Source organism: Meriones unguiculatus, chromosome 1 (assembly GCF_030254825.1).
Source record: "Meriones unguiculatus strain TT.TT164.6M chromosome 1, Bangor_MerUng_6.1, whole genome shotgun sequence".
Classification (NCBI taxonomy): Eukaryota; Metazoa; Chordata; class Mammalia; order Rodentia; family Muridae; genus Meriones; species Meriones unguiculatus.
Genome location: NC_083349.1, coordinates 162,715,886 through 162,737,441, shown reverse-complemented (window position 1 = coordinate 162,737,441; position 21,556 = coordinate 162,715,886). Strand labels below are relative to the sequence as shown.

The 21,556-nt window shown below is 37.1% G+C and overlaps 1 protein-coding gene across 1 annotated transcript in view; it reads left to right on the top strand.

Moving 5' to 3' along the window:
- Positions 1 to 21,556, top strand: part of Dpy19l2 (dpy-19 like 2) — a 129,199-nt gene that overhangs the window by 70,589 nt on the left and 37,054 nt on the right. The window contains exons 13-16 of the mRNA XM_060371069.1: positions 959 to 1,039; positions 4,650 to 4,751; positions 14,290 to 14,361; positions 16,838 to 16,884. Of these exons, the coding sequence (XP_060227052.1) occupies positions 959 to 1,039; positions 4,650 to 4,751; positions 14,290 to 14,361; positions 16,838 to 16,884 (302 nt within the window). The remainder of the gene's footprint in view (positions 1 to 958; positions 1,040 to 4,649; positions 4,752 to 14,289; positions 14,362 to 16,837; positions 16,885 to 21,556) is intronic.

Genomic DNA, 21,556 nt, shown 5'->3' with positions numbered 1-21,556 from the left:
ATTTATGGGGGGATACAAAGTGAATAAAGTGTAATTAATAAAATAAAGTAAGTCCCCACAAGAATAGGAATTTTTGATAAATGTTTTTATAACAGCTTTGTGAATTGAGTACACTTTTGCCACTAACTCCTCCCAGATCCACCCCCGTTTCTCTATTCCTCAACTTCAGGTCCTCTTTTTAAAAAACAAACAAACAAACAAACAAACAAGCAAACAAGAGCCTCTGGAGTCCACCATGCACTGCTCACCCCCCCCCCCAGTGTTTGGCCCTCCACTGGAGTGTTGTTGATGAGCCAGGGGCCACACTATAAAGAAAGTTGACTCACACTCTGGGAGACACATCAGCCCTCTGTCCACAGCTCCCAGCTAGAGATGGGGATTGAGAACTCCTTCCCCAATCACACTAAAATGTGGACTAGCTTGACCTATGAGGGTCATCTTCAGGCAGCCACAGCTGCATGAGTTCTTGATTGACCTCGATTGACAGGTCCTGTCCCTGTCATGTCTAGATACACTTTAGCTAAATACACTTTAGCTATTCTCCCCTCCAGCCTTGGAGCCGTACAATATCTTACCCTGTTCCTTTAGCCATTTTTCTTCAATGCTCTTTGCTTTGGGCTAAGAATAATGTTTAGGAATAAAATTTAATCTTTGTCTTCAAAGAGATTAGAAGCATTTTTTTTTGTTTTTTTCTTTGTTTGTTTGTTTTTTACAGTTATCTTTAGATTTAGGGCATGTAGTGCCCTGGCGTTTTTTGATAATTTATAACAGTGTCACAGTATCATCAAGTTTTCAATAAGCAGAACAGTAAAGGAGCTTCCATTTTCCTTGTCATTCACTCTGTGTAGCAGAGTGAATCTCACATGATTTAGTCTTGTTCTGCTACTTGTCTGTATCTCCACATATTTTAACTGAGTCGTATGTTATTTTTAAAACTCAAATTCTACTTACTTTCTAGCTACTCCAAGCCTGTGCTTGGTGGAGTGGAACAATCATTTTGAAATCTCTGACATCTAAAATCTGTGGCGTTTCAGACCATGTAAGTACATTCTGCTTAAAACATTAAAGTTACTAACAACACACAACTGTGTAAAAACTTGAAGCAGTCTATTCATATCTCTTCATTGTACATAGATGCCTATGTGTCCAGGTCACAAGCACATAGTCTGCAGAGATGATCATAAAATCCTGAGATCAACAAGGACTAGTGAATGCCTCCGGCAAATGCTGGCTTAGTCTTCAAGACACAATACTAAGGATTTCTTTAGTAGTAACTTGGAATATTTCAGCTGAGGGTAAACATTTGCTTAATTTTAATTTTTCCATTGTGGAAGATGTTAACACAAGGTCAGTGTGCACTTGCATTTGGAATATAGAACTTTGAATTGTTTCAATGTAGTTTCACTAATTTAATATTAGAGGCTAAAATTATGTGTCAGTATTTTAAGGCTATTCTCATTGTGTAAAAACATTAACAGCTCTTTGTCTTTCAATCATCTAGAAAATACAAGTGGATTCCTAATCTCTAATTTGGTATTTATTTGCCTAAAGCAAATATTTTAAAGAAAATGCCCTTTTAAGACCATACCCTAACTTGCTAACTAGTTTAATTTAAGGAAAGGAAAATCATGCATGGGTGCACATTTGATTTCTACCATTTCCTGTTAAGAAATAAGCATATATGAACAAAATAGAAGAAAATGTAGAATGACATTTTCCTTATCTATCCTGTACTATAGGGGCCTATCCAGCATAGAATCACATTACCTTTGGCAGCTAATTGTAGTATTCCTCCTTAAAAGGCCAGAAAGTAGAGATGGACAATGAAATGCTGCACCCTCACATAAAAGAATTTCTACATGTAAAGCCCTCTAAACATGGCCTCTTATATTATTTTTGTTTCTGTTTGCTGGGCTGTGCAGCTCAAGTTTTTTTTTTAATAGTAACTTTTTATTTACTAAGGTATGTATATATATTAACTTGATTTAGACTTTCTACATTAGTTATTCATTTAGCTGGCTGGAAATTTTATTTGTCACACTTTTTCATATTCTCTCTCAGCCACTGTAAATCTAAAAAGAAACATACACATCATTATAAGATGAAATAAAAATACAGTCAAATAATTTTTATGATAAATTATCAGATTATAAATTCATAATTAGTGATGTGATGGCAGTCCTAAATGACTTTCTCTAAGTGATGCCCACTAGATGTGAAATTTTAGTAGTTTTATTAAATTATTATTATTTGCCAGAACTATCTTAAATTAAAAAGTGTTTAATAACTCTGGAAAAAAAGTCCTTATATTAGTCAATAAGAGGACTCTGAGTTAGCGGGAAACACTGATAGCCATCAAAGATGTTAAAATGATTTTCGCCTCTCTTGGAGAATTTGACTTAAAGTTCCACATGTCAAATAGCTCACAGTGGGAAAATAATTGTCTCCTCAGTGGTAGAAAGCGGGGTTCTCGACTGTTTTTCTCAAGTCAAAATAGTAGAGGTAATCATGATTCTTCTGAGGATGAGTTCTCATGTTTAATGGATGAATGGATGTCTGAAAATGTTAGGAAGTACCATCATACCCAGTAGATGAGCCTTTGTGAAAACTGTAACACATAGAAAGGTTTATGATTTGTAGTGTATACTGAGAAATGAACTGAAAGTGAGTTTTCCCTACAAATTATATGATTAAAGATGCCATGAACTTCACGGCAGTTTATTTCAGGCAAATGCTGCCTTCAGCCTTGCTATCTCCGCTGCTTTTTTTTTTTTTTTCCCGTCTGACTTCATTCTACTTCTTATCATCTCTGTATTTTTATTAGTTATTCGAGAATTTCAAATTTCACACATTATATTTCGACCATTCACCTCTCTATCTCAACTCTTCCCAGATCCACTCCTCTTCCCTACCCACCAATTTTTTTGTCGTTTATTTTTAAACCTCTCAAGAACAGTTTATGCTGTCCAGTTATTCTTGGGTTTGTGGTCTTCCACTGGAGCTTGGTCAGATTTCTAAGGGCTACTGTCTCCCAGCAGCTAACAGTTTCTAATGACTCCACGGCTAGAGGTGGAATTGTGTAACCGACTCCCCTGTGCATGCTGGGATTTGGTCTGACTTGGACTTGCGCGAGGTTTGTGCATGCTGTCGTACCTGCTACGTGTCCATATGTGCAATGTCAAGCTGTTCCTTGCAGTCATCACTACTTCTGGCTGTCACACTTTGCATCACCTTCTCCATGATCCCTCAGCCTTTGGAGGACTGGGTATTCTGTCGTCTCTTATGCTCTGCACCTTGGCCAATTGTGGGTCTCTATGTTAATCACTATTTACTGTAGATAGAAGTATCTCATTTGAGGGTTGAGAGATGTATTGATCTATAGATGCAACCACAAGCCATAAGGAGATAGTTGGTTTAATACTAGTCCATTTAGCAGCCTAATAGCAGTAGGATCACCCCTAAGGTCTATGACTTGTCTAGCCACAAGTTCTTGGCATGAAAATGGTGCCAGGTATGGGTCACATCTTGCGAGGTAGCAGGTATAGATTTTATCTAGTGGAGTGAGTCTCAAATCCAATTAGAAAGTGGTTGTTAGCCAGGCGCAGTGGCGTACAGCTGTGATCCCACAACTCAGGGAGGCAGAGGCAGGCCAAGCTCTGAGTTTGAGGCCAGCCTGGAACTACAAAAATAGTCCATGACATCCAAGGCTACAAAGAGAAACCAGGACTTGAAAAACAAAAACAAAACAAAAAAATTAAAATTTTTGAGAAGGTGGTTGATATTTCACTGATGCTTGTGCCACTGTCCTCTGTTGCTGTTTTAAAACCTTAACCAAAACTACTTGAAGGAGGAAAGAATTAACCTAGTTTAACAGTTTTATGTCACAGTATATCATTGAGGAAAATTGGGGTAGAAGCTCAATATAGAAACTAGAGGAAATTTCATGATTTCCTCCTTTTTGATTGCTGAGTAGTATTCCATTGTGTAAAAATACCACAATTTCTGTATCCATTCCTCTGTTGAGGGACATCTGGGTTGCTCATCTTGCTTTCTTTTTTTTAATTAATTAATTTTTTATTGATTACAGTTTATTCACTTTGTAGCCTAGCTATAGCCCCTTCCCTCATCCCCTCCCGATCCCACTCTCCCTCCCTCATCTCCTCCCATGCCCCTTTCCAAGTCCACTGGTAAAAGAAGTTCTTCTCCCCTTCCCTATCAGACCTTAGCCTATCAGGTCTCATCAGGACTGGCTGCATTGTCTTCTTATACAAACCAATTTCCTGCTGTCCTCACTACCCACAGGAAGTTGGATCTTTCCAAAGCTATAATTGATTTTTAAAATGAGCCGTAAACATGCCCACAGAACTATCTGATGGAGCCAATTCCTTAACTGTGGTTCTTTCTTCCCAAAAGGTTCTAGTTTATGTCAAAACTGGACAAAAGTTAACCAGCATTCTTGCTATTTCTATGTCTTGATAAGTCATCCCTTAATGCACCCAATTCTGCATTTAATCTTTGATTCCAAGACATGTCAATGGATTGCAGTCATCTGTTCTGTAGATGATTAGTACATTTGGGCGATGTCGTTTCTCTATTGCTGGCTATAGCATTTTTGTAATTTTCATTTATTTTGCTGTATTTTCTTCCAGATTCGCCTGAGTGACCTTATAGCGGCCAGAATCTTAAGGTACACAGATTTTGATACCTTAATATACACCTGTGCTCCTGAATTTGACTTCATGGAACAAGCGGTATGCTGTTTCTCGATTTTTCATTCTCTGCACACATACAATGATTGTGTTATATGCTAGTTTTTGGTTTAGTTTGAAATTCAAAACAAAATTTGTACTTGGAAACATGCAACTTACTGTATTTTCCTGTAGAGTCTGCTAACCATATGGTATTTATCACAGTTTTTACCTATAAAATCGATGCCTTGTGGCCTGCACCTAAAGAACTATAGATGATGGTTCAATATGTTATCTGAAATAACGTGGTTGATTGCAGGAATCACTCCTACTACAAACAAGTTACTTCCCGTAATCTAGGCCACTGAGAGACCAGTTAGGAAAATTCAAATTCCTTTTTCTTTTTCTTTTAAAGAAAGTCACTCATATTGCCTTATTACCCTAAATATTATTAAAACTTGTAACAAGTTACTGACTAGAAAGACAAACTATTAGTGGATCTTAGTGAACAAATATATCCTTGTATCCTGGTTTAAGTTCTAGAGTGGCATGCCATTCACCTTTTCAAAAGGCTAAAGCTAATGGACTTAAAAAAAAAAAAAAAGAATTATTTACTTATTATGTACACAATGTTCTGTCTGTATGTAGACCTGCATGCCAGAAGAGGGCACCAGATCTCATTAGAGATGGTTGTGAGCCACCATGTGGTTGCTGGAAATTGAACTTATGACCTCTGAAAGAGCGGATAGTACTCTTAACCTCTGAGCCATCTCTCCAGCCTGCTAATGGACTTTAAATCATTTCCTTGCTGTAGGATCATGGACTAAGAGGACAGTAACCATGTAACATAATTCTTTCATTTGTGGTTGAAAAAACTAGGCACATTGACCCTGAAGACTCCTGGAACCCTCAGTGCAGTGTTCTTCCTCAATGAGGCTTAAATTTTCTTCTTAGGCTATAAAAATGTTGTCTCTGGATCTGTCCTTACCTAATGCCTATGAATTCTAAGTTAACCTAACAAAATTTTATTATTATTTTATCCATTATTCAGAGATGGTTATTGACAATGAACTATATATTAGAGAGTTCATAGTAGGACTTTAGAGAAGAAAAAAAATACTTTTTTTAAAAAATTTAAAATAGGTCAATATAATTAGTAACATGGCAAGTGAGTTCAGATGAGAGCTGGAGCCAAGAACTGTCTGTCCTGTGACACTTCTGAACTCTCTCCTTTCTCTACAGTTACTTTGGTGAACTTCCTTCTTAGCTCAAGCAGCAGAAATGAAAATAGAATTTTTCAGTAGAGAAAAAAAAAAAAAGACTGCAGACCTGGACTTATAAACACACATGTAAAACCTAGTGTTATTCATATGTAGAAAACTATCACCTTAGAGACAGGAAAATGTAGACATGACCAAATCTAGGTTTATAGTTTTATGGCTAATTTTTTGCTAATTAATTTTAGTTAATATTTAAACTAAGATAAAAATAATTGATTAATTATTTTAATTTGTATGCATATAGGTCCTAAAATTTTTTTTCTTATTCTCCCCCACTGCTCTACTCCATGGTCCCTGGCTCACTGTTACTGGCCCCTTCCTCTAGAAAATTCTAAGCTCCTCCACTTTCATGCCACATGTATTCCATTAATTCTTCCCTTTCCCCTACAAAATATGTTCCTCCCCTATCATAGTCCCAATTCTTGTTGAATAATGAACACAAAGAAAAACATACACCTTTATTTTATGAAAGAAATGATTCTCCACTTCATCCATTGTTTTTGCAAATATCATGATTTCATTTTTCTTTACTACTGAGTAAAATTCCCCTTTGTATGTGCATAACTATTTTTATCCACTCACTTGTTGATGGAAACCTAGTCCTGTTCCTGGCTATTGTGAATAGGGAAAAATAGGCATGGGTGTACTTGTATCTCTGTGATAGCTTAGCCCAGAGTCTTTTGGGTATGTACACAGATGTGGTGACTGGGCTTTTGACGGTTTCATTTTTAACAATTTGAGGAACATCCGTCTTAGTTTCTATAGTGGCTGCTCTGATTTACATTCCACCAATATGTTTAAGGGTTTATTTCTCCACACCCTTGCCAGCATTTCTAATTGTTTTCTTGGTAATAGTCATTATGACTGGAGTGAGATGACTAAGACTATGAATTTGGAACACCCTCCCCCCCACACACACACACACTTTTCAAATATCTATTGACATTTCCACTTCTTCTTTTGGGGAAATATCTATTCAGTTCATCAGATCATTTATTGGTAGGATAATTTGATGTTTATATTTTGAATTTCTTCACATAATCTAGATATTATACTGCTGCCTGATCTGGCAATTGTTTCCTTTGTTATGCAGAAGCTTTTAAACTCTACACAACCCCATCTATTAGTTCTTGAAAGTTTTTTCTTTGCTACTAGAATCCTTTTAAGAGAGTGCTTGCCTATGCCTATGTCTGAAGAGTTTATCTGCATTTCAACCTCTAGCAATTTCAAAGCTTTGGCACTAACATTTGGGTCATGTGAAGTCTGGGAGCTTGTATGAAGGGTAGGACCATTAGTAGTCTATAGACAGCTGGCTTTTCTTCTTTTCTTTTCTTTCTTTCCTTCTTTCTTTTTTCCTTCCTTCCTTCCTTCCTTCCTTCCTTCCTTCCTTCCTTCCTTCTTTCTTTCTTTCTTTCTCCTTTCTTCCCCACTCTCCTTTCTCTCTTCTCTTCTCTCACATAGTACATCCCAACCTCAGTTCCCCTCCCTCCCTTTTTTTCATCCTTTCCTGAGATCCATCCCTCCTCTGTCTCCTCTCAGAAAGTTGCAGGCTTCCCAGGGACAGCAGCCGAACATGGCATAACGAGAAGAGGCACATACATCTTATCAAGGCAGGTCAACACAACCCAATAGATAGAAAAGGGTCCTTCAAGTAGGCAAAAGAGTCAGAGACAGCCTCCACTCCCACTGTTAGGATTCCCACAAGAACACCAAGATACTCAGACATAACATATATGCAGAGGACCTAGGTCAGAACCCTATAGGCTCCCTGATATCTGCAAATCTTCATGAGTCCTGGTCAGTTGATTCTGTGGCCTTCTTCTCATGGTATGTCCCTCACCCCTCTGTTCTTCCAATCATTTCTCCTTTTCCTCCACAGGACTCCCAAATGTTTGGCTGTGATACTCTGTGTCTGCCCCTATCAGTTTCTGGATGTAATCTCTCTGCTCTCTTAGCAGAGGATTCTGCTAAACTCTGTTCCCAGAACACTCTGCAGGCAGGACCAATTGTAGGTCAACGGTTTTGTGGCTGGGTTTGTATCCCAATCCTTCCGCTTGAGGACTTATCTAGTTACAGAAGATGGCATGTTCAGACTCAATGTCTCCCCATGAATAGGAATCTTTGCTAGGGTTACTCATGTGGGTTCCATGGAACTTCCATCACATTAGCTTTCCACCTCACCCCTAAATGCTCCCCAATTTCAATACTTTCTTCTCCCCTACACTCCTGAAGGCTACATGCGAAATCTATTGTATTTCCCCTTCCCAGACAGATCTTGTATTCTCCCTTAAGCCCTCCTTGTTAAGGAGGGGTCTCTCTGGGTCTGTGGGCTGTAACATGATTGTCACTTACAATACAGCTAATATCCACTTATAAGTATGTACATACCATGTTTATATTTGTTTATATTTTTAGGTCTAGATTACCTCACCCAGGATGGTTTTTCTAGTTCCTCCCAATAGCCTGTAAATTTCATGTTGTCATTTTCTTTAAGAGCTAAGTAATACTCCATTGTGTAAATGTGCTACGTTTTCTTTATTCATTCTTTAGTTGAGGGACATCTAGGTTGTTTCCAATTCCTGGCTATTATGAATAAACTAGGAACATCAGCAAGGAATATCTTTGAACAAGTGTTCTTATGATAAAATGGATTATTCTTTGGGTATATGCCCAAGAGTGGTATAGCTGAGTCTTGAGGTAGATAAAATTCCAATTTTCTGAGAAACCACCATATTGGCTTCCAAAGTGGCTGTGTAAGTTAGCACTCCTACCAGTAGTGGAGGAGTGTTACCCTTGCTCCAAGTGTTCTTGGTCATTCGAGATTCCTCTGTTGAGAAGTATCTGTTTAGATCTGCACCCCATTTTAAAATTGTATTATTCAGTTTCTTTCTCAGCCTGTTCATCATTTGTATATAGGAAGGTTACTGCTTTTTTTTTTAAGTTATATTTAGCCACTTTGCTGAAGGTGTTTATCAGCTCTGGTAGTTCCCTGGTAGAATTTTTGGTGTGCCTTATGTTTAATATCTTATCATCTTCAAATAGCAATGCATTGACTTCTTTCTTTCCAATTTGTATCCACTTGATCTCCTCTGGTTTTCTTACTGCTCTAGCAAGAAATTCAAGTACTGTATTAAATAAATACACATAGAGAGAGGATAGCCTTGTCTTGTTACCGATTTTAACAGAAATGCTTTGAGTTTTTCTTCATTTTATGATAATGTTGGCTCTAGATTTTCTGTATATTCTCTTTATTGTGTTTAGGCATGTTCCTTGTATCCCTGATCTCCCTAAGAATTTTATCAGGAAGGGTGTTGGATTTTGTCAAAGAGTTTTGTTGTTGTTCTCTTTACATCTCAGTTAGCCCCCTTCCTCCTTTCCTCTCAGTTCCTCCTCTCTTTCACTCCCTAATTCCCCTATCTCCCCTCTGCTGCCCCTCAGAATAGAGGGGTGCGCCACCACAAACCCATCCCAGCACATCCAGTGGCATCAGGACTGTGTACTTTGTCTTTCACAGTGTCCTGTCAAGGCAACCCCACCAGGGAGGAGTGATTAAAAAGCTTGCAACAGAGACCATGTCAGAGGCAGCCCAATCTCCTTTCTGAACCCACACGGAGGCTAAGCTGCCCATTGTGTATATATGTGCAGAGACCCTGGGTCTAGTGCATGCATGGTCCTTGGTTATTGCTTCAGTCTCTGCAAGCCCCTCTGGGCCCAGGTTAGTTAGGACTGTTGGTCTTTCTGTGGAGCTCCTGTCCCCTCTGGATTCCTTTATCCTTCCCCCTGCTCTTCTATAAGGCTCCATATGTTCTGTCTATTATTTGACTGTGAGTCTCAGTTTCTGTTTTGATCAGACCCTCTCAGAGGACACACATGCTGGGCTTCTGTCTGCAAACATAGTAGAACATCATCAATAGAATCAGGGTTTGGCTCTCTCCCATGCAGTGGGTTTCATTCAGTAGGCTAAGCATTGGTTGCATATTCCTTCAATCTCTGCTTTTTGTTTGTATTTTGTAGAAAAGTTTGAGGAGTATTGGTTTTAGTTCTCTGAAATTCTCATAAAATTATCCACTAAAATCCTCTGACCATGGGCTTTGTTTTGTTGGGAGACTTTTTAAACTAATTAATTAATTTTACACCCCAACCACAGTTTCCCCTCTCTCCTAGCCACCCCCCCCATATCTCTCCAACTACACCTCCATTTCTCTTCAGAAAAGAGGAGGCCTGGTTGGGAGTCTTTTAATGACTGCTTCTATTTCCTTGGGGTTTATAGGTTTAAATTGTTTATCTGATCTTGATTTAACTTTGGTAGGTGGTAGCTGTCGAGAAAATTGTTCATTTCTTTTCAATTTTACAATTTGTGGAGTACAAATTAATGATTTTTAGATTTCCTTGGTTTCTGTTGTTATGGCCCTCTTTTTGTTTCTGATTTTGGGTATTCTCTCTGTCTTTTAGTTAGTTTGGATAAGGGTTTGTCTATATTGTTGATTTTCTCAAAGAACCAACTCTTTGTTTCCTTGATTCTTTGTATTGATCTCTATGTTTCTATTTGAGTTTGATTATTTCCTGCTGTTTATTCTTGTTGGGGTGTGTTTGCTTCTTTATGTTCTAAAACTTTCAGGTGTGCTATTAAGTTGCTGTATGAGATCTCTCCAATTTCATTATGGAAGCACTTATTGCTATTGACTTTTCTTTTAGCATGGCTTTCATTGTGTCTCATAAGTTTGGGTATGTTGTGCATTCATTTTCACTGAATTGTAGGAAGTCTTTAATTTCTTCATTTCTTCCTTGATCTTAAAGTTCTTTGTGTGTGGGGGTGTTGTTCATTTGCCATGAATTTCTAGGCTTTCTGTTGTTTTTGTTGTTGATATCCAACTTTATTCCATGGTGGTCTGATAGGATACAGGGAGTTAGTTCTTGTATCTGTTGAGACTTGCTTTGTGACTAAGTATGTGGTCAATTTTGGAGAATGTTTTGTAAGGTGCGGAGAAGAAGGTATATTCTTTTGTGTTTGGGTGAAATGTTCTGTCGATAAATGTTAGGTTCATTTGTTACATAATGTCTCTTACTCCATTATTTTTTGGTTTAGTTTTTATCTGGATGACTTAGCCATTGGTGAGAGTAAGTACTGAAGTCTTCCATTATTAATGGTTTGATATGTGATTTAAGCTTTAGTTAATGTTTCTAGTAATGTTTCTTTTACTGGATGCCCTTCCATTTAGGGCATAGATGTTCAGAAATGAAACATCATCTAGGTAGATTTTACCTTCAATGAGTATGTCCTTCTCCATCTCTTGATTAATTTTGGTTTGAAACCTATTTTGTTAGATATTGGAATAACTACACCAGCTTGCTTCTTGTGTCCATTTGCTTGGAATACCTTTCTCCAACCCTGTACTCTGAGGTCATGTTTATATTTGATGTTGAGATGTGTTTCTTGTATGCAACAGAAGTTTGCATCCTGTTTTTCACATCCATTTTGTTAGTGTATATCTTTTTTATTAGGGAATTGAGTCCATTGATATTGAGAGATATTAATGACAAATGATTGTTAATCCCTGTTATTTTGGTGGTGGTGGTGGTGGTGATTATGGTGGTTTGTGTGTGTGTGTGTGTGTGTGTGTGTCCTTCTTTAGGTATTGCTGGTGTGAGATTTATTGCCTATTTTCATGGGTGTAAGTTAAACTCCTTAGGTTAGAGGTTTTTTTGTATATGTTTGTGTTTTGGTTTTTCTAGTACTTTTCAAGGGGCTGGGTTTGTGGATACATAATATTTAAATTTGACTTTGTCATAGAATGTCTTTTTTTCTTCATCTATGGTGATTAAACATGTTATTGGTTATATTAGTCTGGGCTGACATCTGTGGTCTCTTAAGAGTCTGCAAGATATCTGTCCAGGCCTGTAGAGTCTCCATTGAGAAGTAGGGTATAACTCTTATACTCTGCCTTTACATGTTACTTAGCATCTACTTTGCAGCTTTTATATTTTTCTTTGTTTTGTATGTTTAGTGTTTTGATTATTATGTGATGGTCCAATCTTTCCTGGTCCAATCTATTTAGGGTTCTGTCAGCTTTTTATACCTTTATAGGCCTGTCTTTTTTTAGGTTAGGAAATTTTTCTTTTATGAATTTATTAAATATATATATAATTTTTTGAGCGGGGATTCTTATCCTTCTTCTGTTCTTACTGTTCTTAGGTTTGGCTTTTCCATAGTATTCCAGATTTCCTTGATGTTTTGTATCAGTATTTTTTTTGTGTGTGTGTATAAGGAATTTTTTAGATTTAACCTTTTCTTTGACTGATGTATCTACTTATTCTAAAATATTTTTAATACCCAAGATTTTTTCTTCTATCTCTGTGTTCTCTTGGTGATTCTAGTGTCTGTTGTTCGTGTTTGCTTGCCTTAATTTTCCTTCTTTAGCATTTCCTCAGTTTATGTTGCCTTCACTTGGTTTTTTTTTTTTTTTTTTGCATTTTTTTTGCATTTTTAAAGAGATTTATTGATTTCCTCCAATTTTTTGTTTGTGTATTTTCTTTTCCTTCCTTCCTTCCTTCCTTCCTTCCTTCCTTCCTTCCTTCCTTCCTTCCTTCCTTCCTTCCTTCCTTCCTTCCTTCCTTCCTTTCTTTCTTTCTTTCTTTCTTTCTTTCTTTCTTTTCTTTCACAGGAGAGCAAGTGCTTTATCTGCATGTACACCTGCATTCCAGAAGAGGGCATCAGATCCCAGTATAGATTGTTGTGAGCCACTATGTGGTTGCTGGGAATTGAAATAAGGACCTCTAGGAAGAACAGACAGTGCTCTTAACTGTTGAGCCATCTTGATTTCTTCAAGAGACTATTTTGTTTCTTCTTTAAGGTCCTCTATCATCTTCATAAAGTTGGTTGTAAGTTTTTTGTTCTTGTTTGTTTTGCTTCAACTACATTGAAATAGTCAGACCTTGCTGTCATATGATAGCTGGGCTCTGGTAGTGGCATATTGCCCTGACTATTCTTGATTTTGTTCTTACACTGGTATTTAGGCATCCGTCTTATGGATGGTTATAGGTCTAGGTTGTGATTTCTGAGTTTGTCTTTGTTGAATGGGTATTTTGTTCCTTGGTTTCTGTTTCCTCTTTTTTTGGTCTTTGTGGCCTAGATTTCTGGTGGATCACATGACCTCTGATTCAATATGGTCAGGTTGGTGGCTAGATTTCTGGGGGCCAGTTTGGCCTTTGGTTCATCAGTGTGTGTCTGTTCTTCAGACTGGTGTGACATTCACAAGAACAGCTCAAGTCTTCTGGAGCTGTAGCCAGGGACCAGGCTATGGGGTGGTAGGGTGAGGTTGGTTGGTGGAATGTGTCTTTGGGAACTGAGTGTAGGGAGTGGGGCTGTTCAACTAGCAGGTAGGTTATCTGTTCTTCAAACTGGTGTTGCTTGCCCCTGACCAGCAGGAGTCTGCTGGAATTGAGGGCAGGGGACCTGCTGCTGTGGGACAGGCAGTGAGGTGGAGTCGGATGGGTGTGGGTGGGTGGTGGAGTGTGTCTTTGGGAACCAAGTCCAGGGAGAGGGGCCTTTCAGCTGGCAGGCATCTGACTTTCATTTTGGATGACACTTTTTCTTTCCCTCCCCCTGCCAGGTAGATGCAGGGTTATGTTAGTCAGTGTTCTATTGCTGTGAAGAGACACCATGACCATGGCAACTCTTATATAAGAAAGCATTTAATTTGGGCTGGCTTAAAGTTTCAGGGATTTAGTTCATTGCCAACATGGTGAAAAGCATGGCAGTGCATAGGAAGACATTGTGCTGGAGATGTAGCTGAGAGTCCTACATCTGAATCTGCAGGCAGCAGGAAGAGAGAGATTGACACTGGGCCCAGCTTGGACTTCTGAAACCTCAAAGCCCATCCAAGTAACACACTTTCTCCAATAAATCTACACGTCCTAATTCTTTAAATAGTAGCACCCACTGTTGACTAAGCTTTCAAGTATATGAGTGGGGGTGGGGGAAGCAGGAAGGATTCTTATTTAAACCACCACCTTCTCAATTGCTCTTTTACACCTTTCTGAATTTCTGAAGTTTCTCCCTGCCTTTGGTGTAGAGCCTCCTATTTCTAAAACCCAACCCTTTACTAGGTCTCTAGTCTGCTGTCTTCGTTGGATGCTTTAATAACCACTTTAATGATTTCATTCTTGCATTAGATCGTGGAAATTGATAAAGGTGTATTTTTATAAAGACAAGGAAATTTAATTTTTAGCAAATAATATTGTTTGAAACGTAGTTTGACATATTTACTGCTTCAATGTAAAATTTTGTAATTAACCATTTTGAATTATTTGCTATATTTCAGACTCCACTGAGATACACAAAAACATTATTGCTTCCACTTGTTATGGTGATTACTTATTTTATCTTTAAAAAGGTATGTAAAGATTTATAACTTTCTGTGGCCTCAAGATAAGAACTGTTGTAGATTAATGCTAGTTGCTCAAATTCCTTCCTTCTTTCCTTCCTTCCTTCCTTCCTTCCTTCCTTCCTTCCTTCCTTCCTTCCTTCCTTCCAGGAAGCGTTATTTTATCTAGCTAAATCAATTTATTTATGTCCTTATCTGCTACTGTTCTTTGTAATCACATTATTAAAGATATTTTTCCCATTCCTTCAAAGGTGTTTTTTTTCCAATCACTGACTATATACGAAGAATTAATTACATTGATTTGGGGAATGACAGAGAAGCAAAACATGGCAACTCTTGGGCAGTCCCTGGAGTGGGGTGTGAAATGCTGTGCAAGTAGCTGGACAGTAAAAACATGGTGTGTGCCATGAGTGAAAAGTAGAGTGACAAGTGTAAAACACAAAGAAGTCTTCATCTATTTTGAGTAGCTATGCACAGGAGAAATTTGCACAGCCACTAAAAAAAGAAAAAAAAAAAAGAAAAAAAAAAAAAAAAGAAAAAATCTCCCCCTACATATATACTATTTTTATAACAGAAGAACATATCTTGATGAAAAACAATCTTTAAACATTCAAGCATATTTTCATGACTTAAGACTTTAGTGACAGAAATCCTCAAGGTACTTTTAGAAGTTTTGAGCCATCTTTGTTTATATTGTTAGTAATACCTTAAGTCAATATATATTTATTTTATACTACTCAGCAAATGGATATAATATGGTTCCTCACCCACAATTCCAGTTGTGGTCCAGTTGTAAAGAGTTGACTATACTGAAATTCATGTCTTCTCCACGTAGTTCCTATGCCCTATTTCCTGTTTCTGAGTTTCAGCTTAGAGTATGACTAGTCCATAAATAAAGAAGGCACCACATTCCAGTTCTGCACTTCTGTCCTTTACACCTGGCCTGGCTCCTCCCTCTGGGCAGTTAGGACAGAGTTGAGGAGGGGGAATGGGCTAGATGAAAACAAGGCTATTGTTCTCCTGTGCCCTAATTCACCCAAGCTCAAAGCTGAGATATTTTACCTTTCCTGCTTGTACTCCATCAATGTAAACTATGCATTCTTGCCAGGCTCAGTTTAAGCTTAGGGAGTACGCAATGAGTAACTGTGGAGTGGAGAGCCATCACTGTAGTAAAGGATAACTACATCTACTCTTTTTTTTTGAATTAAACACAGATACTCACAAATATTCTTTTTAGAATTCAAACACTTCACAGACTAAACTGAACTAGTAAATGTGTACATAAACACATGTCTATGCACACATAAATGCTCTACTCCCTCCTGCTTCCTCGTTAACTCTTCAGTCTTTCTTGGTCCTATATGACTTTTTTTTTCCTTCATAGATATAACTGATGTTCATTTAGGTTTTCACTTATATAAAGTAAACACACAGAATAAGGATGGCATATGTAATATGACTCTATTGAAAAAGTATAAATATTAAAAATATTATATTCTGAAAATTGATTTTGTGATAACCTCAACTTGTCTATTTGAACATGTGACTAAAATTTCATTTCTATTGCTTGATACATATTAAATTAATATCATTAATTTTTTCCTTGAATTTGAGATAATTTTCTATGAATTATGTTCCTGAATTAATATGTGAAATTAACATTTCTAAACTTATATTTCATTTTCAAGTAAAGCCCCAATTAACTATTAAGCTATATATTAACATGCTTATCTGGGTTATAAACTGTTATTCTATGAAGTATGCCTTTTTAAGTATTCATTGATTATTTTGGTTGTAGTAAAGCCTTTCTGGGCCAGCTTCTTTTGCACATTTCCTTTTTCCTTTTCTTTTTCTTCTTCCCTCTCCATTATCTGCTATCATAGCAGCTATCTTGGGTTGAAGAGTAGTGAAGAAAACATATATCAATAACTTGCTTAAGAATTATCTATAGCTTTGAGTAAAACAGGAATACAGATGAGAAGGGAAGAGGAGGGAGAGGGAGAACCCAAAGAGGAAAGTGAATCAGAGGCTACACCTCTAAATAGTTTCTGAGGAGGTTGCCTTTTTCCCATCCCCCACCCCCGTCTGGGAAAAATAGACAGTTTCAGCACTAGTAAGTAGCTTTTCACATTATGAAAGCTTTTCACTTCACTTTATTGAATATACCAGAAAGTTACAATCTTAAATTTACAACTAAAAACCTGGAGCGACTACTGCAGAGGTTTTAATATAACATTAACTAAGTTCATTTTGACGATACAGACCTGTAATCTCAGTGCATGGAGGGTGAGGCATTATGATCATTATTTCCAGTCCAACCTAGGCTAGGGAGACATTTATAGTCAAAGAAACAAAAATGAATGAGCAAACAAGGCAAAGTGAAAGAGCCTTCTGTGTGATGTGGGATGGTCTATGTCAGCAAGCCAGAGTTTCAGTATGTCACAGCATGTTATAGAGAAGTCTCATTGGCTGATTCTGTTCACAGACTGTTGGTGATATCATGTGTGTCTTATGTACAAACACTTATCTGAGGTAAGTATTTCAAAGTTGCTTCAAAACTCATACAGTGTTCACTATTAAATAACACTAAAATATTACAATTCTTCAATGACTATTCATTTACTTAAACATTAGGATCAACAAAGAGATAAAACAAAATTTAAATTATTTTTTGTCAAAAATGTTACTCTTAAGGATTTCTTGTATATATGTATATATATATTCAAAATTACTTTAGCGATATTTATATTTGTGAAATAGCTCAGAACTTATTTTTTTAAAAAAGATTTCTTTATTATGTATCCAGTGTTTTGCCTGCGTGTGTCCCTGCATGCCAGTGAAGGGCACCAGATCTCATTATAGATGGTTGTAAGCCACCATATGGTTGCTGGGACTTGAACTCAAGACCTCTGGAAGAACAGCCAGTGCTCTTAACACCTCTGAGCCATCTCTCTCCTAAAATTTTATATATCATAGAGTTTAAAACTTTTAAACCGAAATAACCTGTTTTATTTGAGCCATAATTATTTTTAACTTTCAGAAAATAAATAATTAATTTCTGAATATTTATTAAAATTTTAACCAAATTTATTCTTGAAAATATTTGTTATTTTTTTATGGTGTCACTAAAATTGCTAGAATCAAGTTATGGACTGAGGCTAGAGAACTACAATGTAACTCATGTTACAAATAAATTGCTATAAGCCTTAGGAGACAATAGTTGAGAAACTACCTTCTGAAGAAATGGTATTTCAAGCTACGTGTTGTACTGGTAGTTACATAATTTAATTTTACTTAATGCCTTTCATGTTTTGGACAGTTTATATTTACAGAAGAATTGTGCTGATAGTGCCGAGTGTCCTCTCCAGCCTTCTATTCTCTGTGCTTGTACTTTTGATTACCAGATTTGTATGGTTGCCAGAGAAGCTAATACAAGACCTTGAGTGTATTATCAAAATCATTGCCAAAACAAGGTGCCAATAAAGGCACTCTGTTTTCTTTGGGTCAGCTGGAAGCTGGAGAAGTGTGCCTTGACACTCTAAAAAAGTGTCCTTGATAATTTCTTTCATACGAAATGCATGAAGGGATGTGGAACATTTCACTGTATGAAATATAACTAATAGAGATATGAAAACTGCTCCCAGATACTTGCAAAGTTATGAAATGTGGAAAAAGAAAGGCTTTAGAAGACAAATGGGTGAAAGAAAATAATTCAGAAAAAGAAGTCTTTCTCACTAATTAAGTAACTAAAATAAAGATTTGTGTTTTCTCTAAGGTCTATTTATTTATTTATTCTTAGACAATAAATCTTTACTGCTTCAAACTATATGGCATGAATACTACACGTGATTCTTGAAACTTCTGTATAGTTAAAACTATATAAAACATTTTCTGCTTTCTATGTTCATTTGTTGATAAGAACTATTATGTATATCAAAAAAGAACTTTCTGCAGATGTTTTTCTGTTCTGCCCAGAGATCATTGTGTTACTTGTCTCCTTGCTATGACAAAATACTCTGACAAAATACCATGAGGAAGAAATGGTTTATTTTGTCTTAATCTTCCAGGGGACATATTCCGTTGTGGCCACAAGAGTGGGCAGTGGCTGGAACACTGCATATACACTCAGAAAGCAGAGCAAGAAGGCTTGCTCTCTTGCTTTCTCCCTCTAATTTGTCCAGGGCTCCAGTCATGAAACAGTGCTCTCCACAAAGTGGTTTTCCCACTTCAGTTAACCTAATCCAATAATCTCTCACAGACATTCCAAAGATTTGTTTATTTCTGTGGTGATTTTAAATACTGTCAAGATGGCAATCTGAATCATCACAACTCTACTCCTTATCAACATGACTGACCCTCCCCTGCCCAACACACAAATCAGTTTTAGGACATAACTGTTTATCTCTTGCTCTCATTGGCTCATGGCCATCTCATAGTAGAAAACATATTTTTAAGAATTTTAGCACAACGTGAAAGTCTGAAGTCCAAGTCCTGTTGTGTCTAGAAAACCTCGATTCCTTGATGTTTTCCATCCCCTCTGTCTCTTACATTCTTTCTACCTCCTCTTTTGCTGGAGCCCGAGTGGAGGAGTTTGATGGAGACATCCCTTTTAGAGCTGAGGGCTTCAAAGTCTCTCCCTCTTTGTACCTTGTCCACTTATGAGTTGTTCACATTTTCTGCCTGAGGGAGCTTCTCTGATGATAGCTGAGGAAGGCACTGATCTATGAATGTCACTAGGGTTCATTTTATGGCCACATTCTTTTAGCATTTAGTATTTGGTTTTACCCTAGGTCTCTGGGCTATGTAACCTCTTGGCCACCCGTTAGTGTTGCACAGGGGCTCTGTTTCATGGGGTGGGCCTTAAGGTCAACCAGATACTGGAACATTACTCCTGCAAGCTTTGTGCCACTCTTGCAGGCAGGTCACCATGGAAGATTAAAGGTTTGCAGCTGGGTCGGTATTTATTTTTCCCTCTTGGCACCCTGCACGGTACCTTCCAGTCAGGAGGGATAAAGATTCTAGGCACCAGCTTGACCTCTCCATGTTCAGTGGGTAGTGTAAGTGTTATCTTCAGAAATAGGGCCTTTCTGTCAGTTTGTGGAGAACAACCAATAGCATTGGTAATAGCCTGAATTGTGTAGGCATTCTGTTGGACCCCTTTGGCCAACAATTCAATTAGATGTAACTCATTCCTGGTACTGAAGGTTTTATTTGATGATGAAAGCTATTTAGACACATCTAGATGGCTTTCTCTTCCTTATTTTGTGATTCCCCGGACCTTTCTTTCATATATGTATGTATTTCAAGACATTTCTACTGTACTCCCTTCCTTACGCTCTTTTTCCTCCTCTCTCTGCTCAATCCTTTCATCCTAGTCCTCCCTACCAACTCCTGTCCATCCATTGCTATCTTTTCTATTTACCTTTCCTATGGAGACATCCTGCCCCATCTGTTGCTCTGTACCTAACATCTGTGGTTAGGTATATTGCAGCCTGCTTGTTGGCTGAACAGTTAATACACACACACACACACACACACACACACAAACACACACCAGATTTACCTTTTTGGGTCTGGGTTCCCTCACTTGGGATGAGCTTTATTTATTTATTTTTTTGTTTTGTTTTGTTTTGTTTTGTTTTCTGTTTTATCCATTTACCGTCAAAGTTCATGATTTTATTTTTTAACGGCTGAGTAATATTCCATGGTGTAAATGTACCATATTTTTTCTTATCCATTCGTTCATTGATGTATATGTAGGCTGTTTCCAATTTCTGGCTATTATGAAAAAACTAGCAATGAACACAGCTGAGCAAGTGTCTTTATAGTGTATGCCCAAGAATGGTACAGTAGAGTTGGATCTTGACTTCGGTCAATTCCAATCTTCCTGAGGAACCATGACACTGATCTTCATAGTGGCTGTACAAGTTTTCAGTCCCACCAGCAATGGACGCGTGTTCCTCTTACTTTATATCCTCGCCAGCATAAGCTGTCATTTGGTTTATTGATCTTGGAGATTCTGATTATAGTCAGATGAAATTTTAAAGAAATTTGATTTGCGTTTCCCTGGTGATTAAGGATAATGAAATTATTCTTAAAGGCAATCTCAGTCTTTCTGTTTTATCTTTTCGAGATTTCTCTATTTCTGCATCTCATTTGTAATTGGGTTATTTGTTTTCATAATGTACAGTATTTTTTATTCTTTGTATATTTCAGAGATTAGCCCTCTATCAGATGTATAGTTGACAAAAATATCCTCCAATTTCATATCCTGCTGCTTTGTCTAAATTATGGTACCCTTTGCCATGCAGAAACTTCTGTTTCAGATCTTTAGTGTCTGTGCTATTGGTGTTTCGTTCAGAAAGTCTTCTCCTGTGCCAATGTGTTTAAATCTTTTCCCCACTTTCTCTTCTATGAAGTTGAGTATCTGGTTTTATTTTGAGGTCTTTGATCCATTTGGAGTTGTGTTTTGTGCCAGGTGATAAATACATATTTATAGAAGATATAAATATATAGATATAAATATCTTCCATATGCAGCCATCTAATTTGACCAACACTATTTGTTGAAGATGTTTTCTTTTTTTCCTATGTGTATTTCTGGTTTCTTTGCTTAAAAAAAAAATCAGGTGCCCATTGGTGTAGAGATTTATTTTTCAGTATTTAATATAATTCCATTGATCGTTGTGTCTGTTTTCATGCTAATACCATCCTATCTTATTATTATTATTATTACTGTAGCTTTGTAGTATAACTTGAAATAGGAAATGGTAATGCCTCCAGAAGACCTTTTATTGTTCAGGATTGTTTTAGCTATCCTAGGCTTTTTGTGTTTTCATACAACTTTTAAATTATTCTTCAATGTTCTTTGAAGAATTGTGTTGGAATTTCAGTGGGGATTGCAGTGAATCTGTAGATTGCTTTTTATAAGATGGTCATTTTTACTATATTGATTCTACTGATCCATGAGCTAGATCTTTTCACCTTCTGATATCTTCTGTTTCTTTCTTCAATGTATTAAAGTTTTTTTTTATTATACACACCTCACACTTCCTTGTCTAGAGTTACGCCAAGATATATATATATGTATATACACATATACATACATATATATATATATGGCATTGTGAACAATGTTGTTTCCTTTAGCTCTTTCTCAGTTTGTCATTTGTATATAGGAATGCTACTGCGTATTGTGTGTTATT